At 46.6% G+C, this 16,894-nt stretch overlaps 1 protein-coding gene across 1 annotated transcript; it reads left to right on the forward strand.

The window, feature by feature from the left end:
• Positions 1-3,362: 3,362 nt before the first annotated feature.
• LOC119856155 (transcription factor jun-D-like) lies at positions 3,363-11,246 on the forward strand. The gene is made up of 2 exons (XM_038403332.2): positions 3,363-10,275; positions 10,336-11,246. The coding sequence occupies exon 1, from the start codon at positions 3,902-3,904 to the stop codon at positions 5,075-5,077; it is 1,176 nt and encodes a 391-aa protein (XP_038259260.1). The 5' UTR covers positions 3,363-3,901; the 3' UTR covers positions 5,078-10,275; positions 10,336-11,246.
• The last annotated feature ends 5,648 nt before the right edge of the window (positions 11,247-16,894 follow it).

Here is a 16,894-nt window from a genome sequence, read left to right on the forward strand (position 1 = left end):
GCTCCGAGCGCGGCGCGGGCCCCAATCGCCCCGCCCCCTCGCCCTCTTTGCTGCTGCTTCGCCCCCTTTACTCCCACAGCTGGACGGGAGCCTGGCAGTACCTCCCTGCACTTACTCCAGCTTGAGGCCACCCCCCCGGCCGCTTCACTTGCTGATCCCACTCTACTGCCTCTGGCCTGCAAGGCTGTCCCCTGCAGCTACTCAGGGCTGCTCTCCTGGGTGAGGTGGGAAACAGCGGGCCGGCCAGGGCTGCTTCCTGCCTCCTGGCTTCTCCCGCGCCTGCTCTTTTTCGGGACAGAACAGCGAGAGGGGAGGTGCAGCAGCATAGGCCACCGCGGGAGTGGAGACCAGTGCTCCTGGAAGTGTAACTAAGGCTGCGTGGCCAGATAGCAAGTGTGAAAAATCAGGACGGGATGGGAGGTAATAGGAACCCATATTAAAAAAAAGCCCCAACTATCGGGACTGTCCCTATAAAATAGGGACATCTGGTCACCTTACTCACTGCCACTTTCAGCGCTAAAAGTTTAGTCATTAAGGGGTGTGAAAAAACACCCCACCGAGCGACAAAAGTTTTAGTACTGAAAAGCGCTCTGTAGACAGCGCTTTCTCGCCAGGAGCCACGTTCCCGGCGATAAAGCTACCACCACTCGTTCGGGGTGGGGGTGGGGTTATCGCTGTAACGTGGGCAGTGTAGTCATACCCTAAGCCATGTGGATGGGGAGAAGCTGAATGGGCCAGCATCCTATAAGGGCCCTGGGGGAAAAGGAGCTTGGTTTGGAGGTGCAGGGACAGAAGCACTGAAATGTGCCAGGAAGCCTGAGTAGATGAAATGTATGAGGAGCAGGGACAGAGGCACCATTCATGGGGGGTGAGGGGGAACAACTGGTGGATAATACGGGCACAGGTAGAATTGATATATTAATGGATCGGTCACTAAGGCCTGAGGTTCATTCATTCAGCAAGCTGAAGATGGCACGCATTGAATGGCTCAAAAGGAGCTATCATCAGCTTGGTCAGGGGCACATTAATACCCCAAGCCAAGGAATTTTAAGTAGAGATTTTAAAAAATTGTTAATCCCCCCATCCTTTTAACCAATGACACAGTTCTCTTACAGCTCAAAAATACAATGCATAATTTCCCCTCTACAACCTTGAACACATTTAGCATTTTCTACTATTTTGTTGTACTCTGAATATAGTAGATAAAGAATTAATGAGTCAGTTGTATACAAGATACACATTGACTATGGCAAGGTATTCTGCAAAACCCTAGCCCAGAGGTTCTCAAACTGTAGTCCACAGACTACCGTGGTCCACTAGCTCCATTAAGGGGGTCTGCAGATAGTTTCCTCTAAGGCAGTGGTTTTCAAACTTTTTTTCTGGTGTCCCAGTTGAAGAAAATTGGTGATGTCCGTGACCCAACAGAGCTGGGGATGAGGGGTTTGGGAGGGCCTCAGGGCTGGGGCAGAAGGTTGGGATGCAGGGGTGAGGGCTGTAGGGTGGGGCCAGGAATGAGGGGTTCAGGGTGTGGGAGGGGACTCTGTGCTGGGGCAGGGGGTTGGGAGAGAGTCAGTGCTCTGGGCTGAGGGTGCAGGCTCTGGGGTGGGGCCAGGAACGAGGGGTTCAGGGTGAGAAGGGGGGCTCTGGGCTGGGGCAGGAGGATGGAGTGTGGGAGGGGGTCAGGGCTCTGGGCTGGGGCTGCAGGCTCTGGGGTGAGGCTGGGGATGAGGGGTTTGGTGTGCAGGAAGGGGCTCTGAGTGTGGGGGGCTCAGGGCTGCAGCAGAGGTTGGGGCATGGGCTTACCTCAGGCAGCTCCCAGTCAGCAGTGCAGCAGGGGTGCTAAGCCAGGCTTCCTGCCTGTCCTGGCACCACGAACTGCACGGCACCCCGGAAGCGGACAGCAACAGGACCGGCTCCTAGGCAGAGGGCACAAGCGACTCTGTGCAGTGCTCGGCCACAGGCACTGCCCCCACAGCTCCCATTGGCTGTACTCAGGGCGGGGACAGTGTGTGGAGCCCCGTGGACCCCCCACTTAGGAGCCAGACCTGCAGCTGGCCGATCCCGGGGCACAGCGTGGTGTCACAAAAGGTTGGGACTGCCTGCCTTAGCCGGGCAGCACCGCCAGCAGGACTTTTAACGACCCGGTTGGTGATGCTGACCAGAGCCACCGAGACCCAGTGCCTTACGTTCCACGAACCGGTACTGTCTCATGACCCGCAGTTTGAAAACCACTGCTCTAAGGTGCATGCTTGGGTGGCTGCACATGAGAGAATGAAGGGCCACCCACCTAATTGGGGAGCCACGCACGGAGAAGAGGGGGTGGGTGGGGAGAATTTAGGACATGCAGGGCTGCAGTGGCCAGAGAAAGAGGCGACTTTTCCCAGTTCCAGGCCTGTAGCTGCCGGGGAGAGACCCCCTGCCTTCCCAGCCCTGCTCAGGGGCTGCTACAGTGGAGGAGACCCCCCTCCTTCCCAGCCCCCATTCGGGGCTGCCGTGGCAGGGGAGAGAGGGCACATCCATTGCATTAGAAAGGTAAGACTACTGATATTAAAATATGAATTGTGTGCTTTTATTTGTAGAACAAAAACATTAATTTTTTTTAATATAGTGCTTTTATCCAAAGCACTTTACAAGAGTTAGCTAATGGTACAAAGGTCATTGGAAAGGTCATTAAGTGGCCTGCTGAGACTTCAGTGATTTTTAAGTGATCCGTGAAAATAAAAGTTTGAGAATCACTCCCCTAGCCTATGTTACTATACACCTTATACGGTATACTAGGGGAAGGCAGCTGCACAGCATTGCCTCATTCAGGGCACACTTTCCAAGATGCCCTTGACAAGGTCATTAGAAAACGGTAAGGATGTTCTGCTGTGTTATCGGAGACACAATGAATCAGGTAATTAAAGAGGGTGTCAGAAGGCAGGGTAATGAGGCACAGTTAGGGTTGCAGGTGGAACTTTCAAACGGTATTTCCTGATTTTTTAGTGCTTAATTACGCAACCTGCGCATTCCCTGAGCATACTTTCTGCGTAGTATTCTGCAAAGAGAAAGTCAGATTAAGGGGTGATGTTTTCATCCGCTGTGGTCCTCCCACATAAACGCTGCAGTGTATACAGTCCCCTCCACTGCGTTATTGGGTCAGTCTGTTCCCTGTGCCTCTCCCTAGCATTCAAGAGGGATGCAAAGAGGTCAGGCTAAAGACTAGTTTGGGAAGCTGTGAGTTGCAGTCAGCGGAATAACGCGAGGAGCAGAACAAGCCCCGGCTCCTCTGTGCCATGAAAGCGATGAAGAGCGATCATTAACAAGGGAACCCCCGGCCCCACACACACGCCCGCCCACAGCTCTCACCCAGGGGCAGCGCTCTGCCCAAGCCCCTCTTCCCAGCCGGCAGAGCTGTTCAGCCCGCAGCAAGGGAGCGTGGGCGGGTGTGTGGGCAGCTGACAGCGCGGAGCTGAGTGCGCTCCCGTGCCCAGGCGGGAGGGAGAGAGCCGCGGCCGCCGGAGGGGCGGAGAGAGCGGGCGCGAAGGCGGCGCTGCTGCTGCTGCTGGGAGGGGGTTTGACATCAGTTCCCCTGTAGGAGTTTCAGTAAATGCCACAAGCCGAAGGCGCGGAGCCCTGGGCGGCGGCGGCTGCAGTTGCCCCCGGGGGAGCCGACCCGCCTGCCAGGGGGGAGCCCGGCCCCCGCCGCGGACAGGAGCCTGGGCGGCCCGGGCGCAGGCAGCCCACCTCCCTGCCGTGCATGCGGCTCTGGATCTCCTTCCCCTGGGTGCCGGGCTGAGGCGGGCGGGGGCCCCCCGACATTCCAGGCGAGCGACCAGTCCCCGCAGCCCCCGCGGGGGGTCCCCTTGCTCCCGCTCCGGCCGGAGGCGGGGCGGGCCCCCTGGCCGGCCGGGCGGGCAGGATGAGCGGCGGCCGCAGCGGCCGGGCGGCGGTGAAGATGGAGGCCCCGTTCTACCCCGAGGAGGGGCTGGAGCTGCTGCCCGACTTCGTGTCGCTCCCCGGCTTCGGCAACGGGCTCGGGGCGGAGACGGCGGGGCACAAGCTGCTGCCCGGGGCCGGTAAGAAGCGGGAGATGGCGGTGGCGGCCGCCTCCCCCGCGGCGCTGCCGGGGTCGTACACCCTGCGGCCGCCCGGCGGCACCCGGAGCGGCGCGGCGCTCAGGCTCATCCCCGCCGCGGCGCCCCCGGGCTCGGCAGCGGGGGGAGGAGCCGGCGGCAGGGGCGGCCCGGAGGCGGCTCTGTTGGCCGCCGGGTCCCCCGCGGAGCTGCCGCTGCTGAAGCTGCCGCCGGCGGCGGACCTGGAGCAGCTGCTGATCCAAGGCAGCCCGGGCCTGGGCCCCGCCAGCCCCTGCCCCGCCGCCGCCGCCCCGCCCCCCGCGGCCGGGCCCTTCCTCTACCGCCAGCAGGTGACGCAGGAGCAGGAGGGATTCGCCGACGGCTTCGTCAAGGCCCTGGCCGACCTGCACAAGCAGAACCAGCTGCTCGGGGCGCCGCTCTCCCCGGGGCCCTGCCGGCCCGCCGCCGACCCGCCCGCCGTCTATACCACCCTCGGCAGCTTCCAGCCGGCCGGGCCGCTCAGCCCCGCGGGCGGCACCTACTCCGCGGCCCCGCCGGGCCTGCCCTTCTCCTCCCCCGCCCCGCCGGGGCTGGGCAGCGGCCGCCTCCCCGCTCCCGGCGCCGCCAGGGCCCTGGAGGAGCCGCAGACCGTGCCCGAGGCGCCCCCGCCGGGCGAGGCCGGCACCAGCGGCCCGACGCCGCCCTCGCTGTCGCCGCTGGACGCGGAGAGCCAGGAGCGGCTGAAGGCCGAGCGCAAGCGGCTGCGGAACCGCATCGCGGCCTCCAAGTGCCGGCGGCGGAAGCTGGAGCGGATCGCGCGGCTGGAGGAGAAGGTGAAGGCGCTGAAGGGGCAGAACGCCGAGCTGGCCGCCACCGCCAGCCTCCTGCGGGCCCAGGTCACCCAGCTGCAGGGCCGCGTCCGCAGCCACCTCTCCAGCGGCTGCCACATCAGCGCCGCGGGCCCGCCCGCCCCGCCGCCGCCGCCGGAGGAGCCCGCCGCGCCGGAGACCAGCGCCTGCTGAAGCCGCGGGCCGGAGCGGGACAGAGACCGAGGCGCCTGCCCGGGGGAAGGGGGCGACCCCCCAGCCCCGCGCCTCACACACGTGCGCCCGTCGCGGCTCGGAGACTGGACCCGGGGACGGAGCGGCCGCGAAAACACGTGCGAGTCTCGCCTCCTCGTTTCCAAACCGGCCCCCCCCCCGGCGCTTTGCACGGCGGCTCGCCTGCCGGGGAGGAGCCAGAAGCCCCCGGCCCCAACGCGCTGCCGCGGCGGCGAAGGAAAGATCTTCGAGTTTCCAGAGTCGTCTTAAAACATTCCGGAGTCGGTTTGGGGATTTGATCGTGGGGGAAGCACTAGAGCATTGCAGGGGAGACGTAGGGATTCACAGGCTCGAGATTTATTGACCAATAGATAATTTTAAGTACCTAGATTGAAGGTCCCTCTTTCTTTAATAATGCCTGGAAAGGAAGCAAAGGACAAAAGTCAGGTATTAAACGTCTTGTAAGGTATATTTTATGTTGCACTGAGTACAAAACGGTTTTATATTGGGTATTTAACGTTTAAAGCTGACTTCAAGAGAAATTCCTACACTTCAAAGTGAAGGGTGTTTGGGGGTTGTTTTTTTCAAAGTTCAAGGGAAGAACTTGAAAGAGCTGTAAAGATTTCAGAACTAAAATAACCCCTGTTTACAGAGAGTCAACTTTATTTTCCTGCAAAAGGCATAATTCTTAATACACCTTAATATAGTGTGTAGTGATGGTTCAATATGTTTATTCAGAGCTTGGAAAAAAGCTGAAATTACACATTTTTTAAAGTGTGTAATGTGTGTATAGAAAACAAAATGTGGCAATGGTATTTCTTGGTATTGAGGAGAATTTTTTTGAAAAGATTGTTTTGCTGCAGAGTAGCTTTTAATTTGCAGCTGGCAGTTAAGACATGCAAGTAAAGCACTTGAATGGGCCTAGTTTTAAAATCTAGTCTTAGCTGAGAGAGATTCTGCCAGGTAACTTAGGTTAGAATGAACCATATTTAATTACAGATTCAACTGTAAGAAAATACTCTTATAGATCATAAGCTCCATATTATTTCTTGTGCTAGTGTAAACTTGGAGCATTGATATATTTATTTATTTATTGAAACTTGAAACTTTTTTGATGTCGCCTAAACCTTATTTTTATAGCAAACGCATCTGGAAGAAATTAATTTGGCAGAAGAGTGTCATTTATGCCATTTCTTTCACTGTGCACATTCCAGTTCTGCTTGCTCTTTATGGGGTATAGTAGCAATTCAGTGCTAGCCAGAAAAGGGCTCAGGTTGTTTTTTAGCTCAAACATTTATTTTATGGTAACTCCATTGTATTATGTTTGAATAAATCATAGAAACACAATAGGGAACTAGATTTATTTTTTCAGAAGAAATATGTAAACAATATTTTCTTGTTCTATTTTATTCTAAACACATTTTTCTAGTTGTCTAGGGAAGGGAAGAGTCAAAAGTCAGAATGTGAGATGAGTTTCTGGGTGGAAGAGTCCAGTATGATTTATTTATTTATTTTTTGCCTAGATTTTACTAATAAGGGATAGAAAAAGAATGGTTTTCTCTGCTTAGACTTAATCCTTACTTTTGGGGATTCTCTGGATAAATAGCAAAAACCATGTTATGGGTAGTTTTTCTCTTTTACTACCCTTTGATATGCATGTTTTGAGCGCTTCTGTAAATCAAGGTTTATTCAGTCTTGTGGTTTCATACAATTAAATTTTCATTTTCAGCATGAACTCTGAAGGTTCACTCAACAAGAAACCCTGTAAGGCCCTGATCCTGGATCTGCCCATACGCAGAACCACTGAAGTCAGTGGGGCTCAGCATGAGCAGACCCAGTTGCAGGATGGGGCCCACCATAGTCTTTGGAAAATATCTTAACTAATATAGTTTGTTTTATAAACATGATCAATTAAACCAATTCCATAACTGTTTTATATCATCCATGTCCTCTTCTGAAAGCTACTTCAGCTATGCTTTGAAATGCACGAAGTGGAATTGATATGCATACAATGTTTTTTGCTTGTAAAGAGAGACTTGTGAGCGGGTTAACTTAAAATAGCATAATTGTTAATGTAAACTGGTAATGTAAATTGGTAATGTAAATGTAAAGCGAGGCTTCCCCTTGTCAGGCCTGGGACACACACTTAGCACAGATGACTTCAATGAGTAGTGGAGATGCAAACCACATTAATCATTTAAAAACTGAGTAAAGTTGTAGCATAGCCAGAGCCAAAATGAATGATTTCAGTGATAGTCTAAAACTCCCTTCTTCTGTCCTAAGAATTATGTATTAGAAATACTAGCGAACAAATGCAGTGCCGCTTAACTCTTACAAAGCAACTACACCGTAAAGATCTTTTGCTACGCGTTCAGTCAGTTTCACCAGACTAATAGAATTCAACCAGTAGTAATGTGCCATATCTGGCAAAATGTGTTAAAAATAAACCAGTGCTTGGTTCATGAAAAACTGTGCATGTATTTGCAAAGGTGATGGTGCAGAAGTAGAGAATCGATTAATTTTTCACACTTAAACACAAGCTTTACATAATGAAGGAAGAAGGTAACTCTACTTGGTAAGCAAACTTGCATTGAGTGCTCTGCACTGGCAGTGTTCCTACTTCATTAATGGAAAATATACTAAGTATTTTGATGATACAGCACAGTGGTCAACTTGTGTAGTTTCAAATGAAAGTGGGGGAGGTAGGTGAAGACCTTCTAGCAGCACCTGAGGAAAAGGTTGAAAAACACCTGACACTTGCTGCAATCTAGTCCATTTTGTAGGTGCTCTTTGCGCCTCAGAAGTATTTAAAGATATAGCTTTAAAGGCCCTGCATATCATTTCCGATAGGGTTAGTTCACCAATATCTAGAGAAGGGGATGAGTTTCACAAAGAGAAATCACCACAACCTTGCTTCCAAAATGGTGGCAGAATTATAATATGGGGCCAATGAGGAGCCCCTCCAGCATAGCACTAATAGGGCTACAAAACATCACTTGGTTTCTTTCTCCAGTGATACCTCCGCAATTTGTGGAGCTACATGGCATGTTATTCTCACCAAAGTCTTACTCGACCTCATCTTGAATGTCTGCAGTTTTGGTTTTATGACTACCTCCTTAAGTCTGTTCTTCTACCATTCTTTTTAGCTTGTAATATTAAGCCTAAGCTTTCTTTACTTCAGTCCATTGTTGCTTGTTGGACCATCTTTTAAAATGTTATAATACCCTGTTAATTCCCCAAGTGTTCTTTTTAGATTATATATAGCTCCCTCAGTCTTTCACGTCATCTGATCCTTGTATCATTTTTGTTGCTTTTTGTATTTCTCCTAGTTTTTCTTCATTGTTCCTGAATTTTCAGAACCAATAAAGTGCACAGTGCACCAAGTACAGTCTCGTTAGGCCATTTTAGACCTTGATATTTGGTAAAATTTTCAAAACCACTTAAGTGACTTGGGTGTTTACATCCTGTTTTCAGAAGTGACAAGCACTTAAAAGCCTAATTCTCATTAAAAGTCAGTTGATTTTAAATGAGACTTCAGGACTATGAAAATTTTACCTATCCACCTAGACTTAATCTGATCTCTTCACACATATTCCTGATACTGACTGTTCAAGCAAAAGATTCTCGTATCTGCAATTTATCATCACTACCAGTCAGTCTTGCATTGTTTTCTAGACAGTTCCAATCTCTCTTGGTCACTCTGCTTGTGTGTTTGTGTTTCTCATCAGCAAATTTGATTGCAGTTTAGTTGACATCTTCCTTAAGATATAGAGTATAAAAGTATTACTCTGCGCTAAAAAGCATTGGTCCATGGTATTTAATTTGTACTTATGTTTGGAATATCTTTGTGTCTAGGTGCTACAGAAAGGTGGTGGTAGTTCACTTGATGACATTTATTCTTCTGATATAGTGTTGAACCCAACATCCCATGGATGGTGAGAGGAGTACTTGTGGTTAGGAATTCCTGTTCAATCCTACTTTCCTCTGGTGGGGTGGGAGCTATTGGCAACTGTTCTACTGCCCACGCTGACTTGGAGTATGGAAACCATATTCTTCTGCTAATAATTTGTTGTTCCATTCCTAGAAGAGCTGTTTAATTCACTCCTCACTCAGAATGTGTAGTAACATCATCCAGTTTCATCAGCTGGCCTGACCCATCAGCATGGTTGTTACAGGATTCCCGTAATGGGTTTTTCCCCTCCACTTCTAGGTATAAACTGCATCAAGTTCAGATGTGGAATCCAAACACTATTGTTTGTTTGTCTAATTCTAATAAATGTGTTTTGTTCTAGTTCTGTTTCCCCTGTTCCTTAGTTAAAGGGAAAGAGTGAAAAGACTAACTGAATTGTGGTGATGGTAAATAAATAGATGGCATTTTTCTCTTAGTTCAGTACTGAGCTAATGTTACAGTGCATTGCTGGGATTAGCTGTTCTGTTGGAGGTCCTATCTGCCAGAAGAGGCATAAAGACAATGTCTTGAGTAGCACTTAAAATTTAGGTGGCATAGATCTGATGCTCATAGTTTGGCCAACCAAACCTCTGGTGTAGACGTAACTAGGCTAATGGAAGAATGCTTCTGTCAGCCTAGCTTCTATTACTCACAGGGAGGTAGAGTTCTGACCTAGAGCATCAAGAAAAAACCCTTTCAGTGCTCTAGGCTCCATCTACACTATGGAGTTATGCCAGCATATCTTCAGGGCTGTCGCTATGCTGCACTGTAGTCCTTTTTGCATAGATATGGCCTATGGCACTAAAGATCCCATGGCACTTTCCCAAGAGTATGGGGTGTCTTGTCAAGACACAGGTGTTTAATTACAACTTGAGCAATTACATTCTGCATACCTAAAATTCCTACTCCATTTTCAATGATACAGACTATTCTGTCATATACCAACATTGACTAGAGAAGAGCACTGCTACAGCAGCTATCATTTCACCTCAGTGGTGGCTGCATTTCAGTGTTTGGGTGGAGGAGTCTTTAAATATCACTTATATCTTCAATTAAATGATCCTGTCTCATCGTAAAATGTTGTTTGAATAGGTCCCAATATTAAACCCTGAATTATCCCACATGATGTGATTGTCAACATAGCAATCTTGCTATGAACTGCTTCTTATCTTATTTGGCAATCAATTTCTAATCCATGGTATGGGATTTTTAACTAATGATATTTATTCAGGTTTCAGAGTAGCAGCTTAGTCTCCAAGGTGCCACAAGTACTCCTTTGGTATTTATTCAGTTATCCTATAAGATTATTCTGGGCATTGATAGTCAAATATACACTACATCTCCTTTATGTCCTAATCATTAGTTATACTGCAGATGGTAGTTGGATTGCCATGACATAACTAAACTTTATATATTGATTCCTGTCTGAATGTATTCCTTGTATAGATGCCTGCCTAATAAACCAACAGTTTCCTAGGGTTTTTACTTCATATTCTTAAAGTTATTTTCAGAGTTCCTGAAACTTCCTCTGCCGTTTCTTCAGTGCATTTTGTCCGGGCCTCCAGACTTACTTTTTTCACCATCAATTTTTATATATATATATATATATATATATATATATATATATATATATATATATATATATAAAGTTATTTTTGATGATACTTTTTTCATCATCTTTGTTTACACCTCCAACTACTGTCTCTAGCAATTTCACTGTTTCTTTCACAGGATTTTCTGATTTCCTTCCTCTTATCCCTTTTTCATTGAAGCTAAGTACACATTTGACAAATACTCGATTTGTGCAGCAACATTGCCATTTTCCAAGTATTTTTATTTGGTTAAATAGTAAAGTGACCAAGAACAAAATCATCTGCCTATTAATCTGATCACCAAGGAGGAGAGTACGTTTGTCATCAACGTTGAGCACAGTGGCTTGATAGGCTATTCAGATATACAGAATCTGGCAGGCAGCCTCCCTTTTAAAAACATGTAGGAGGATGAGCAAGGGAAAGTGAAGTCTTGATTGGGCAGCTTTCAATGTGTGAAGATAATCCTTCAAATGCTGACTGCAAAGCCCCAATTTCTTTCTGCAATGCAACCTTGGGTGCAGTAAGTCCTAACTCTGTGGTACTAATTACATGACAACTACTCCTGTGATTCACTGAAGAAACTTCTCGAGTTGAATTACATATTCTCAAAGCTAGAGTATTTCAGCAAACTTGGTTCCAGTTGTCTCTTTGAAGAAGGTTGTCAACGAAATCAAAGTTTATGGAGAGTTTCAATGCTCCGGGTGAGAAATTTTGCATTTAATATGGAAACCATATTTTATTGTGGAGGACAAAGGTGTTAAACTGCTAAGTAATCTTGTGTCACTCAATTGTTTTCTATCATGCCATGCATCCCTGTTGTGAAGTGACTTGCAACCTTTTCATGCTGTTAGACTTATCAGACATAAAGAAGAGAGAGATGTTGGCTCAGAGCAGGAACATAATTTACTTTTGCACTGTGGGATCTTCAATGGCAAGTGCTACTAATAGAGGTTTCAGAAAACGGAAGGAAAAAAGAGTGTGAAAAAGATCATGTGTAGTTTGTACTAATGGAACAAATATCCAAATAGCTTTAACTGAAATTTTACAGTTAAATTTTGGACTGTCTCTTCCAAAACAACTTTGAATTGGCCTTGTTTAGCCACTTGTCCCTTTTTTGACATTATGGCTACTGGCTAGACGCTCTTTCTAAACTTCTTCCGAAGTTCATTGCATGCAGAAAACAGGCCTAAGATGGAACTCCACTTATAGATTGAAACAACTCGTACAAACAGGGTGTACATCTCCAGGGATCAAAATCCACATCCCCAGTGGCTTTACAGTGGGATATTGCTAATGACAATTGGTGCATTGTAACGTCTGGAAGCAACCCAAGCTGGCATCTGTGTTTTGGTACTAGCTATGTCCTTTGAAAATGGACCTGTGCTTAAGTCAGTGATTCTCAACTGGTGTACACAGAGGTCTTCCAGGGTGTACATAACTCATCTAGATCAGTCTCTCAACCTGGGGGTTGTGAGACAGATTTAGAATGGTCACAAGCGCAAGGCTTGCATTAGGGGGTGACAAGCAAGGCCATTGCCCATGCCCCAGGGGGCTGTGGAAAGCTAAGATATATGCTTAACCCCTGGGCAGCGAGGCTTAGGCTTCAGACAAGGCTTGCAAGTGAATAACAGGCTCAAGTATCACACTATGATGTAAATACAATATTTATATTCCAATCAATTTTATTATATGGTAAAAATGAGAAAGTCAGCAATTTTTCAGTAACAGTGTGCTGACACTTATGTAGTTTTATGTCTGATTTTGTAAGCAAGTAGTTTTTAAGTGAGGTGAAACTTGAGGGGTACATGACAAATCAGACTCTTGAAAGGGGTACAGTGGTCTGGAAAGGTTGAGAACCACTACACTACACTAAGTTTTTTGACAATAGCATAAATACTATGAATGCAGAAATTTTGTCTCCTTGTGGTTCCAGCCGTAACTAATTCTAAAGTTAGGCCGTTTCTTGAGCCAGGTACTTGCATTTAAGTATTTTCCTTTCAGCTCAGATATCATCTATCAATGCCAGAGTAGCCAACAAATCAAAGGTTTGCTGAACAAATCTGATTAAAGCATGCAAATATCTATGAATTCAAAGCAAGAACTAAATACTTCCCTTTATCTAATCTACCCATCCAGGTATACAGAATTAAAGGAACTGCAGTTTCCTCAACTGTAATGAATGTGAGGGTGAAGTATGCAATAGCACTGTGCTTTCCGTATTCCAGCAATCAAATAGTAGGGTGGAAGCTCTGCATAATTATACTAAATCTTGTTGTGATTGCAAGGCCACTTTTAGAAGTTCTGCCAAACAGCATTTCTACCAAGAGGCAGTTCAGAACTGATGATGCACAGAATATGGTTATTTTATAATACCATTTATCACTGATACATTTTAAGTATTACAGGTCATGGTTGTATGTGCTGCAAACTGAATGGACGGTCACCGTAAATAATAGCTGCTCTGAATTAGCATTGAAATTATTGCCTCCCAGTGTTTGCTTTTTTTAAATTCAATGAAAAAATCCATATTGTGAATTCAGTTAAACAGCTATTTCAATCAGGTACTAATACTGCATGTTACACCTGTAAAGTAGCTAATAAAATAACCTAATTAGTACATACATTTCCAAAGAAATCATAATGGTTGCTATAGATATGCTTTGGTATGGTTCACTGTGTAGCTCTGATTTAAAAAAAAAAAAAAAAAAAAAAGTCTGTAAAAGATGGCGAAATTTACACAGACAGCCTACCTGTGCAAAGTGGATTGCTAAGTCTTTGCACTCTCCGTTACCTGGCTGAATGGCTGTTTGTCAGATCCCTAAAGCTGAGCAAAAAATAACTGTTGTATTTAAGATTTTGTCTCTTTAGAGTTCTTGATTATCTTGCTCACCCTTCCCTAATTTGAGTGTATTTAAGTTAATGAAGATATATATAAGCTTCTCAATGCAACTGTGAGGTAGGCACTGGTAAGTGTTCTGGCTCTCCAATGAAGAAAGCTGGAAGATGTAAAAAGCCAGATTTTTTTTCAATAGAGCTCATGTCAGCACCAAAATGGAGTGGCCCAATTTTTCAGATATTCAGCAACTAGCAGTTGAGACTTTGCAGAACTATGTGGATTCCCCCCCCCCACCCCCCAATCACCTTTAGCCTTGAGGCCCAATATGGGCTATATCCAGTCTGGAACCAGGGATAATTTTTGTATACATCAAAATGGTATGACTGTAAAGTCCACCTATCTTGCAACGCTGTAGAGCTAGAAATAGAAGCTTCCCTGTGGAAAGAGGAGGTTCCCTACTGGGGAACACAGCACTCCTGTCTGACCTGTGAAAGCCAGAGAGATTGAACCTTAAGATTGTGACTTTTAGATACAAAGTCGATTTCATGGCTGTTAGTGAGCCCTGTAGAGTTAGTCTAAGGAGCCTGACTGTACAGGTAAAAGGATATGAAAGTCCTGGTTTTAAAAAACCCTCCATTTTTCTGTAACAGAGAATACATAGAACATATGATGGTGGGTATGTAGTAAATACTTACTGGCACTTACTTGGGATAGCTTACTTAATTCACTCGAGTAATAGCTCAATCATGCCAATCATATAGGGCACTCTGTGCAAAAAGAACTGGAACAGAGGAGACTCAGAAATGAGGTTCTGGATTCTTACTGTGCCACTTTTCCTATTTAGTATCCATCACAAGAGGAAGACTCTCTAAAATGGTGGGTAGGTAATGACTATGGTAGGGTTGTTTAACACTACCATAGTTATTACCTACCCACCGTTCTCGAGCCAATGTCATGAAACCTTATGACCCCAAGCAGACAGGACCTCTGTCTTACTTACACTCTGCAAGATTGCAGCTGTACAGTGCCCTCAAACAATCCTGGGGTATTTGATTGTTACTGACCCAGATCATTTTGTGCTAGTTCCTGAATCATTATTACTACTTCTACAGCACCCAGGAGTACTTCTGGGCTCCCAAAACTTGACCTGGACCAGTTTCTGAGATGGCAACAGAAACTTGCATGCTTGTGGTAAGCAATATGGTGCCATATATCCTAGCAGGCTGGGAAAATATAATGCAACAATTTTTTTAATTGCTTTGGGGACTGAAGTCTGTAAAACAATAGCCTTGAAATCTTTTTGACCACAGTTTTGTAGTCTTTCCATGGATACATTTGAAAATCAAATTTAGTAAAAGTTTTCTATACTGAATACAAACTTTATAAAAATATTTAGTCAAGACTAGATTGTGTTGCTCATTTAAATGTTTCCCAGACTTGTTCTCTGGAAAGTCTGTGCCTCCCAGCCTTGTGACTGGTAACTTCACAATCTTTTTATCTATAGCCATGGTAACCATCACACACATGTGATCAAGTAAGGTTCCTGAGTTTTGAAAGTGAACCAGACAATGCAGAGTTTTGATCTGTAGTTAAGTGAAATCTGCAGTAAGGACAAACACCAAAAGGCAGCTACTTTCCTGATACTTTTTTTTCTTTTTAAGGCAACCCTCAAGTTCAGTGGTTCTTAACCAGAGGTCCAGGGCCCCTAGGGGGCCTCAAGCAGGTTTCGGGGGGGTCTCCAAGTAGAGCCAGCATTAGACTTGCTGGGGCTCAGGACAGAAAGCTAAAGCCCCATCGCATGGGGCTGAAGCCCTGAGCCCTGCCCTGAAGCTGAAGCTTGAGCAATGTAGCTTGGTGGGAGCCCCTGTGGCATGTGGCCCTGGGCAATTGCCCTGCTTGCTACCCTCTAATGCCGGCCCTGGCTTTTATATGCAGAAAGCCAGTTGTGGCACAGGTGGGAGTTTTTATAGCATGTTGGGGGGCCTCAGAAAGAAAAAGAACCCCCGCTCTAGTTAAAGATTGGCTCTAGAAGGAAACAAGTTTTTGCTAGGCCCTTGGTTGTTCCCTTGTATTTAAAAGATTAGAGGTATTTGGCTTATTAATACCGCCCTTTGCAAAATCAGCTCTGGCGAACAGTGCTACTTAGTTGCAAATACTGTGTATTATGAAGACACGTTTAGGGTAGTTCTGGCATACGAACAACCAGTTTCAATGTACTAAGTACTGTATTTACACTGGAATAGCTTTACCACTGTCGCATTTTTTAACTACATTGGTGGGGGGATGAATAAATTTTTTTTAAAGGTGCAATATTGGGTTAGTGAAGTTATTGGCTTTCATGTGCTGTTTAAAAAAGTGAGCTAGTTTGTATAGTGTGACATGAGAGATGAAATTTTAGGGCACTATTCAGCCGAAATTCTGTGCCTTCCACCACACCCTGTATTCTGAATGCACAGTTGACTCAACTGAGAAACAGGCCCACCAGCTTTGAGGCCGGAAAGGGAGGGGAGAAATAATTCCCTACCAGGCAGTTGTAGGACCGTGTGGGGATGAAGAGCTTATGTGACTGAGCATCTTGCTTAATTATAGCTACATTGCAACTCTCTATGTTGGGTCTAGGCATTTCCATTGCTCCAGCTTTCTGAATTACGGCAACTGTGAGCTTGCAGTAACTCCCCATACAGGTTCATCGGGGTGTGACAAAGTTTGTTGGAGTGGGAACTCTCCCATCTCTGTAGATTTTTTTGGTCTGTGATGGGGAGCAGGGGGAGGAAGGAACCAGCTGCTTCTCCTAGACAAGCTCTGTTTTTGGAGATGTCCATCCAAGGTTTGTCGTCGTGCTCTCTCTGAAATTTCTTCTTGGGCTGACAAAGCTTCCTGTGTTAGAATGTGGTGTCCTGCTGTCATCCCAAGAGTCATTACTACTGCTGCTGAGTTGGGTGGAGTGTGTGTGTGTGTCTGTCCCTACAGAAGGGAACAGTTTTTGGGCAGGCACATACCAACATCACTGATGTATAACGCCAGTTTCTTGTTGGGGAAGGGAGGTACTTTGGGTTGTGTGTGTGGCTGCCTAAGCCTAGTAGAATGGCCCAGCTGCTACAGAAGTGATGGGAGGTTGGATAGAGTCCTGAAAGTTCTCACCTATAGTTGTCGTCATTCTTATTTCTCATTAAGTTTATTACATTTCTTTATAATGTGGGGAAAAAATCTATTCTTAGCCTCAAACTTTTCAATTTGGAGCTCTGTTAACCACCACTTGAATTCTATGGGTCTGATTCTTCATTCCGAGGAGCAGTATCACTTTAACTGCAAACAGAGCGGATCAAAGGGCTCTCTCAGAAGGGAGAGGTAACTACTGTCATTCCCCCCCCCCCGTATAGCCACCAGGAGCCCCACCACCTCAACGTTGCTCAAAAGCAGAA

The sequence above is a fragment of the Dermochelys coriacea genome, chromosome 5, assembly GCF_009764565.3.
Source record: "Dermochelys coriacea isolate rDerCor1 chromosome 5, rDerCor1.pri.v4, whole genome shotgun sequence".
Lineage (NCBI taxonomy): Eukaryota > Metazoa > Chordata > Testudines > Dermochelyidae > Dermochelys > Dermochelys coriacea.